At 63.2% G+C, this 8487-nt stretch overlaps 1 protein-coding gene across 1 annotated transcript in view; it reads left to right on the plus strand.

Moving 5' to 3' along the window:
• The window catches only part of CELSR2 (cadherin EGF LAG seven-pass G-type receptor 2), a 24148-nt gene that overhangs the window by 9295 nt on the left and 6366 nt on the right, over positions 1 to 8487 (plus strand). The window contains exons 4-21 of the mRNA XM_006763120.2: positions 832 to 1054; positions 1470 to 1585; positions 1765 to 1853; positions 2210 to 2367; positions 2747 to 2910; positions 3053 to 3178; positions 3529 to 3695; positions 3977 to 4264; positions 4374 to 4548; positions 4768 to 4909; positions 5079 to 5199; positions 5580 to 5763; positions 5924 to 6025; positions 6732 to 6826; positions 7034 to 7243; positions 7918 to 8101; positions 8212 to 8340; positions 8426 to 8484. Of these exons, the coding sequence (XP_006763183.2) occupies positions 832 to 1054; positions 1470 to 1585; positions 1765 to 1853; positions 2210 to 2367; positions 2747 to 2910; positions 3053 to 3178; positions 3529 to 3695; positions 3977 to 4264; positions 4374 to 4548; positions 4768 to 4909; positions 5079 to 5199; positions 5580 to 5763; positions 5924 to 6025; positions 6732 to 6826; positions 7034 to 7243; positions 7918 to 8101; positions 8212 to 8340; positions 8426 to 8484 (2732 nt within the window). The remainder of the gene's footprint in view (positions 1 to 831; positions 1055 to 1469; positions 1586 to 1764; positions 1854 to 2209; positions 2368 to 2746; positions 2911 to 3052; positions 3179 to 3528; positions 3696 to 3976; positions 4265 to 4373; positions 4549 to 4767; positions 4910 to 5078; positions 5200 to 5579; positions 5764 to 5923; positions 6026 to 6731; positions 6827 to 7033; positions 7244 to 7917; positions 8102 to 8211; positions 8341 to 8425; positions 8485 to 8487) is intronic.

Raw genomic sequence — 8487 nt, forward strand, 5'->3', positions numbered from 1 at the left:
GGGGAATGGAGTCTTTGTCCAGGAGGATGACAGGGGGGGCTTAGAGTAGGCGAACAACAGTTTCCATGGAAACAAGAGCCAGTCACTAGGCACAGGAGCTGAGAACCTATCTCTAGAATCTGGGAATGGGGAGGGAGAGAAAGGGGTGGGTTTTCCCATTGGAATTTTCAGCTCCTCCATTGAATCTTGGTCTGCTCCCAGCGCTCAGTTCCCACCTTAGCATCTCCCACGTGCACAGAGGTCCCAGTCTGGACCCCAGGGCTCAGGGTGGGAGTTCCCTGCCCCATTCCTGGGGAGTCCCCCCACATCCCCCATAACTCCGACAAATCCAAGTGGAAGCCTGGTCTCATCCCCAGGGAGGGAAACTGATCTTGGCGTCTGACGGGACAAAAGCACCAGTGGGAGGGAGGGAGGAAGGCGTTTGGCACCAGCTTCACGCTGACCTGCAGCTCTTCCTTCCGCGCACACTCACCCCTGCAGGGGCCAGAACACCACCCAGCTTGCTTGGTACCAAAGGCCACTAGGGACCCGGGCCTCATGATCAGGGAGCTCACAGGCCCAAAAGGGGTTCGGAAGGGCCAGGGAGCTTCAGGAACTTGCAGGAGAGTGGTATATGGGCTTGTGGTGAGAATGGTCCAGGGGGCCAGGGACAGCAGCGGGAAGGGCTGAGGTTTCTCAGAGGAGATGGAGGGAGAAAAGGGGTGCTGGGAGAGTGTGGGAGTGCTGTGGGGTCACAGGAGGCCATGGGGGGTATCGCCTAGTGGGGAGGAGCCCCAGTCCCCCACCTGCTCTCAGGGACTTGGCCACCACCCTGCCCTCCCCCTTGCCCAGGTGAGCACTGTGAGGTGAGTGCCCGCTCAGGCCGCTGCAGCCCTGGCGTTTGCAAGAACGGGGGCACCTGCGTCAACCTGCTGGTCGGCGGCTTCAAGTGCGACTGCCCGTCCGGAGACTTCGAGAAACCCTTCTGCCAGGTGACCACACGCAGCTTCCCTGCTCGCTCCTTCATCACCTTCCGAGGCCTGCGCCAGCGCTTCCACTTCACGCTGGCCCTCTCGTGAGTGGTTGGGCCTGGGGGCGCGGAGGGGGGATGGTGGGGGTCCGGTGCCTCCTGTTCTACAGACAAGGCGAGCGGGCAGGCAGCGAGAGTGCTGGGTGCAGGTTGTTGGCAGAACCAGGTCTGTGCACTTGGAGTTAGTTGCCTGTGCACTTTGCCAGCAGACGTTCCTCACCCACCAGGGCCCACCTATCGCTCCACCCACCCAGCCCTCGGAGGTGGGGAGCCAGTGGGCCAGGGTTCTGGTTCTGGTTTGGGCTCATCTTCCACATTCTAGCCCCATGGCCCACGGCCTTGACCGAGGTGTCGACCGTCTGGATGGTACTGAATAGGATCCAGGGCTAGTTGGGTGGCTGGGGAGCTGGCATGCCAATGGGTGCCCCATTCCCTGGCCCCGTCCCCGACTCCCGCGCAGGTTTGCCACCAAGGAGCGTGACGGGCTACTGCTCTACAACGGGCGCTTCAACGAGAAGCATGACTTTGTGGCCCTCGAGGTGATCCAGGAGCAGGTCCAGCTGACCTTCTCTGCAGGTGATCTGGTTGCCCTGTGTCCTTGCCCGTCTCCGAGAGGCACCATGCCTCTCAACCCCTGTCCCCAAGTCACCCACTCTCACAGCCAGACCTGGGTCCAGGACCAAGCATGAGCAGACCTCCCCTCCCCATTCCCAGCCCTCACCTGGCGTCCCAGCTCACTTGGGTCCTTTCCATAGGGGAGTCCACCACCACCGTGTCCCCGTTTGTGCCAGGGGGAGTCAGCGATGGCCAGTGGCACACAGTACAGCTGAAGTACTACAATAAGGTGGGTGTGGGAGGGGGTTAGGGAGTGGGCGGGTCCTGCCCTTGGCTCAGATGCTCACGCAGACCTGGGTGGCACTGTCCCCAGGGGGTGGGTCATGGCATGTCTGCCTGAAAGGGAGGGAGGAGTGGGCATTTGTCACCTTGCTGGGGCATTTCCATACCAGTGGGTAGTGCCATACGCTCCCTATTTTGCTCGCCAAACACAATGGACATTGCTTTAAGTTCATCAGTCTGCACGTGTGTGCACATGTGTGGACACAAAGGGGTGTCAGTGTGTGCCGGTGTCTTTGTGCCTGGCCCACGAACCTAGTCAGCTCCTGCCCACTGTTTCCCTTCTCTGTCCTTCCCCGTCCACAGCCTCTGTTGGGCCAGACAGGGCTCCCCCAGGGCCCATCAGAGCAGAAGGTAGCTGTGGTGACGGTGGATGGCTGTGACACAGGGGTGGCCCTGCGCTTCGGAGCTGTGCTGGGCAACTACTCCTGCGCTGCCCAGGGTACCCAGGGTGGCAGCAAGAAGTAAGCAGGGGAGAGGGCCAGATGCCAGGGTGGGGTGAGAGGCTGGGCAGGGAGGGACGGTCGAGAGGAAGCCTTCAGGGGCCCTGGAAGGGGAACCAATCCAGATGGGGGCCACCCTCACCTTGCGTCCCCCAGCCTGCTCAGCCTTCTGGGGGTAGGAGCAGGCGAGATTGGGGGATTAGAGCAGGGCCTTGGGGATTGGTGAGGAGAGGAGGTGGGTATGGGATGCCTCCCCTCCCCCTGGCGCTGCTCTGCAGGGCCCCTTGGACCCTGAGGCCCTTCCTCTCTGGGGCCCGGTGGCAGGGTGTCGGGAGAAGGAAGAGCCACCGCTGCCCTTTCTGCTTTCACGGCACCCCGTTGTCGCCCCCTCCCCGGCCAGGTCTCTGGATCTGACAGGGCCCCTGCTGCTGGGCGGGGTGCCTGACCTGCCCGAGAGCTTCCCTGTCCGCACGCGGCACTTCGTGGGCTGCATGAGGAACCTGCAGGTGGACAGCCGGCACGTGGACATGGCCGACTTCATCGCCAACAACGGCACCGAGCCCGGTATGCGAGCCGGGGTGGGGCAAGGCCTGGAGCCCAGTGCACTGAGGGGACACCTGGTCTGGGGACACCTGCATGTGGGGTCTCAAAACCCCTCCAGCCACTGGCCCAGAACCCCGCCTGAGCCCCCTTCTCTCCACCCCAGGCTGCCCTCCCAAGAAGAACGTGTGTGATAGCAGCACTTGCCACAACGGAGGCACCTGCGTGAACCAGTGGGACGCGTTCAGCTGCGAGTGCCCTCTGGGCTTTGGGGGCAAAAGCTGTGCCCAGGGTAGGAGGAGAGGCCGAGGCCCCGGAGCTGTCAACAGCGCTGGGAACCCTGGCAGGGACAGGCACTGGGCAGGGCCCTGTCGAGCTGGGGCTGAGGGTGGAAAAGCGTGTCTGGGCAGAGCCCTGAGAGGGTAGCACAGGAGACAAAGGGCCCAGTGATAGACAGGCGTGGGCACAGCGTGGGGCGGGCCTAGGGCAGGTAAATGCTCTGGAGGGCAGGACTGACGAGGGAGTGGGCACCAGGAGAGGCAGTGCCCTGCCTCTCACCGGGCCGCCCCCACTGAGCATCATCTCTCTGGAGGAGGCACTCGTCTGCTCCGCCCCTCAGCCTGCCTTTATCTGCCTCCCCAGAAATGGCCAACCCCCAGCGCTTCCTGGGCAGCAGCCTGGTGGCTTGGCATGGCCTCTCACTGCCCATCTCCCAGCCCTGGCACCTCAGCCTCATGTTCCGCACACGCCAGGCCGACGGTGTCCTACTGCAGGCCGTCACCAGGGGGCGAAGCACCATCACCCTGCAGGTGACGCACGGAGGGAGGCAGGGGGAGGTGGGCCCTGGCTGGGGCTGCTGCAGCCTCCAGGGGGCTGGTCTGAGATGGATCTTTCCTGGAAATGAAAAGGCAGGTGATCAGTTTGGTGGGTCGCTGCTGCCATCTGTTGGCCCTGAAGGAAATAACACCTTGTCCTCTGGCCTCAGTCGGGCAGCAGGATGGGTTTTCCCATCCAGGAAGGGAGACGGTGGGCTGGAGAAGAGCCGGTCAAGGTGGTCTGATGACCCTCCTGTGCTTCCTCCCTCTTCCAGCTGCGGGCGGGCCATGTCGTGCTGAGTGTGGAGGGCACGGGCCTCCAGGCCTCCTCGCTCCGCCTGGAGCCAGGCCGGGCCAATGACGGCGACTGGCACCATGCACAGCTGGCGCTCGGAGCCAGCGGGGGCCCTGGCCATGCCATCCTGTCCTTCGACTATGGGCAGCAGCGGGCGGAGGGAAACCTGGGCCCCCGGCTGCACGGGCTGCACCTGAGCAACATTACGGTGGGAGGAGTGCCTGGGCCGGCCAGCGGTGTGGCCCGAGGCTTTCGGGGCTGTTTGCAGGTGAGCATCCTCCCGGCCTTCCCAGCCAACCCCCATCCCATCCCCCTGCAACCACCACCACCGGGAGGCCTGCTCCACGGAGGGCCAACACTGCCCCTGTCCTTCCCAGGGTGTGCGGGTGAGCGAGACACCCAAGGGTGTCAGCAGCCTGGATCCCAGCCGCGGGGAAAGCATCAATGTGGAGCCGGGCTGTAGCCTGCCAGATCCCTGTGACTCGAACCCGTGTCCTGCCAACAGCTACTGCAGCGACGACTGGGACAGCTATTCCTGCAGCTGTGATCCAGGTGAGTCAGGGATCCAGGGAAATGGGGCAGGTTAGCAGGTGCCCGAGGTCTCCATCTGGCTCTGCTGTGTGACCCGGGGCCAATCACATCACGTCTCTGAGCCTCCGTCTCCTGCACTGCAAAGCCAGTGCTGGTATGATGCTCACAGTGGAAGGAGATGGGTAAAGAAAGTGCTGGGGGCGGGTGGGAACTGAGCCTCGCCTGTCCTTCTGGTCCCAGGTTACTATGGTGACAACTGTACTAATGTGTGTAACCTGAACCCATGTGAGCACCAGTCCACGTGCACCCGAAAGCCCAGCGCCCCCCACGGCTACACCTGCGAGTGTCCCCCAAATTACCTTGGGCCATACTGTGAGACCAGGTAAGTGGGCCGGGCACACAGTAGCAGGTGGCTACTACCTACCTCTGGTGTGTCCCTCGGAGAACTGAGAACCTGGCTCAGTGGCAGCCAGGGTCAGAAGGGCCACCCAAGGCCACAGCAGGCAAGAATGGCAGAGGGAGCTCATGCCTGCCTGGGCCCCTCTCTGCAGGATCGACCAGCCTTGCCCCCGAGGGTGGTGGGGGCACCCCACGTGCGGCCCATGCAACTGTGATGTCAGCAAAGGCTTCGACCCAGATTGCAACAAGACAAGCGGCGAGTGCCACTGCAAGGTGACAGCCCTGGCCTAGGCCTTGACCTCTGCTCTGCACCTCCCGGGCCCTCGAGGGGGCGTGGGGGAGGACTTCCTGCAGAGACTGTGGGCCCTGCGCCTTTGCTCTAATACGGCGGGCAAGTCGCTCTTAGTCCTCAGGTGTCTGGGGGGTTGGGGGACCCAGGACCAGTACCTAACCAGGGAGCTCCGGGGCAGCCGGACTGCTTGGTGTCTGACGGGCTAACCTCCCGGTCACTGTCGGTTAAATATTGTGAATACTGCTCTTGGGGCCGGGGGAACCTGAGGTCAGGGAGCCTCTCCAAGGGGCCACAGTGGAAAGGATCCATGAGCATCCAGCAGAACCTGAGCCAGAAACCCTCTCCCCCTCCTCCCTCCCAGGAGAACCACTACCGCCCCCCTGGTAGCCCCACCTGCCTCCTGTGCGACTGCTACCCCACGGGCTCCTTGTCCCGAGTCTGTGACCCTGAGGACGGCCAGTGTCCATGCAAGCCGGGGGTCATTGGGCGCCAGTGCGACCGCTGTGACAACCCCTTTGCTGAGGTCACCACCAATGGCTGTGAAGGTGGGGCTCCCTCATGGGTGGGTGGCCCTCCTCACGGTGTGCCAGGTCCTGGTGTCCCAGGGAGGCCAGGAGCAGACCCTGGTGATAGACCCGCGGAGGGAGGGTTGGGCAGAGCCGCAGGGGAGACCTGCTCCTGGTGATGGTGTGTGCTTCCCCGCAGTGAATTACGACAGCTGCCCACGGGCCATCGAGGCAGGGATCTGGTGGCCCCGTACCCGCTTCGGGCTGCCTGCTGCTGCCCCCTGCCCCAAAGGCTCCTTTGGTACGTGCTGAGGGCCTCGAGGCCTAGAATGTGATATGGAGGACTTAGCCTCTCATTGGTGGGGTGAGGGCGGAAAGCCCCTGGCTGCAGATCCCGGGACCCCCTTCCTGGCTTCCAAGTCATAGAGACTCCAGGTCCCATCCTTCCCTGGATCATGGTTCCTCTGCTCCCAAGGGTGCCCAGGGGAATGGCGCCTCCATCTTGGACTCTTAACACAAGTGCTGAGAGACCTGCAGTGTGCCCAGCACAGGGCTGGGTGTGGGAATTCAAAGATGAACCCCACAGGGTTCTTAGCCTGAGCTCATCACCTGGTTTTGGAGTTATGCCACTTGACCTAGTCTGGGGAGCAGGGGATGTTGGGCGCTGTCCCAAGGGACCCAGCCCAGGATGGGGTTTGGTGCTGGTCCTCGGATTGATGATGAGTAGAGTTCTCAAGCAGAGAACAGCTGAGAGCAGAAGGTGGTGGCTGGAGGGGGGCCGGGACACTGGGGGGCTCAAGGAGGCCATGCGCCCGTGCTCCTTAGCCCTTGTTTAGGCTCATTTGGCCGAGCCTTTGGCTTTAGTGTTGTGTACACTGTCCTTCCATTTTCACCTGGGCTACAGGAGGGCAGGGCCTCGTCTGCCTGTCTCCCGTCTCTAGCCCACGAGGTCTCAGTGGCCTCCGGTGCTCTCTTCCTGAGGCAGCCCTCTTGGCTTCCTTCCCCAGGGACCGCTGTGCGCCACTGTGACGAGCACAGGGGATGGCTCCCCCCAAACCTCTTCAACTGCACCTCACTCACCTTCTCAGAGCTGAAGGGCTTTGTAAGTGAACCTCCTCATGGCCACCTCCTCCCGCCCCTCCCCTGCCCAGGCTCACTTGGCCTGCCCAACGTTGAGAAAGGGATTCTGGGATTCGAGCTCCTGCCTCTTGGCTGAGGCCCCTGCACTCCAGTTCTGCCCTCTTGGGACCTCTCTGCCACCGTCCTGCGCTGACCCCCTGCCCTCCCCTCCCTTCTGGTTCCGTCCTAGGCTGAGCGGCTGCAGCGAAACGAGTCGGGCCTGGACTCCGGGCGCTCCCAGCGGCTGGCCCTGCTGCTGCGCAACGCCACCCAGCACACGGCGGGCTACTTCGGCAGTGATGTCAAGGTGGCCTACCAGCTGGCCACACGGCTGCTGGCCCACGAGAGCGCCCAGCGGGGCTTCGGGCTCTCGGCCACCCAGGACGTGCACTTCACTGAGGTGGGTCTCCGAGGGGGCAGGGATGCCTCATAGTGAGGAGGGGTCTCTGAGTGAGTCCGCTCCTGAGGGCAGAGTCCTGAGCTCCCCCCGCCCTGCCTTTGGGCAGCTCCCAGCTGGCGTGAGACCTCCGTGAGATCTCCTGAGCCATGGCCCAGCACCTGGGTAACAGAACACCTCTTCCCAATGCTTTCCTTTTCTTTATTTTTTAAAATATATTTTTGTTGATTTTAGAGAGGAAGGGAGAGGTGCTTGGGAGGAAGGGAGAGATTTTAGAGAGAGAGAGAAACATCAGTGATGAGAAAGAATCATTGATTGTCTGCCTCCTGCACGCCCCCACTGGGGTTAGAGCCTGCAACCTGGGCATGTGCCCTGATCGGAAATTGGACCATGTCCTCCTGGTTCATAGGTCGACACTCAACCACTGAGCCACGCCAGCCGGGCCCCAATGCTTTTCATAGCAAGGTGCCCATAAACAATAACATTTGTGTTGGAGGGTGGTCTGACCAGGCTTCTCTGCCCACAGTGCCAGGGTAGGGCCTGGGCAGCTCGGAGAGATGAGGAAGGGAAGGTGGGTGGGGAGCCAGGGCTGGTCTAGGCACAGGCTGGCACCTGGTAGTGGGGATGAGGGGTGGGGGGCAGCGGGCACAGCCTATCGTGACCACGCCCACCCCCAGAATCTGCTGCGGGTGGGCAGCGCCCTCCTGGACGCAGCCAACAAGCGGCACTGGGAGCTGATCCAGCAGACGGAGGGCGGCACCGCCTGGCTGCTGCAGCACTACGAGGCCTACGCCAGCGCGCTGGCCCAGAACATGCGGCACACCTACCTCAGCCCCTTCACCATCGTCACGCCCAACATCGGTGAGGCTGCTGCCCGAGGCGGGAGGGGTTTCTCGAGAGAGTCCCTGGCGCGGTGGCCCTGCCAGGGCCCTGCCGGCCTCACCGCGGTCTGACCTGCGTCCCCTCCCTAGTCATCTCCGTGGTTCGCCTGGACAAGGGGAACTTCGCAGGGGCCAAGCTGCCCCGCTACGAGGCGCTGAGGGGGGAGCGGCCCCCGGACCTTGAGACCACGGTCATTCTGCCCGAGTCTGTCTTCAGAGGTCAGTGAGGGCCTAAGGGTGGGTCAGGGGCCAGGCTGGGGTGCCTGTGCAGGGTCGTGCTGAGTGGACAGTGTTCCTATCCCAGAAGCACCCCCCGTGGTCAGGCCCGCGGGCCCCGGGGAGGCCCAGGAGCCCGAGGAGCTGGCC

The sequence above is a fragment of the Myotis davidii genome, unplaced genomic scaffold (genome assembly GCF_000327345.1).
Source record: "Myotis davidii unplaced genomic scaffold, ASM32734v1 scaffold217, whole genome shotgun sequence".
Lineage (NCBI taxonomy): Eukaryota > Metazoa > Chordata > Mammalia > Chiroptera > Vespertilionidae > Myotis > Myotis davidii.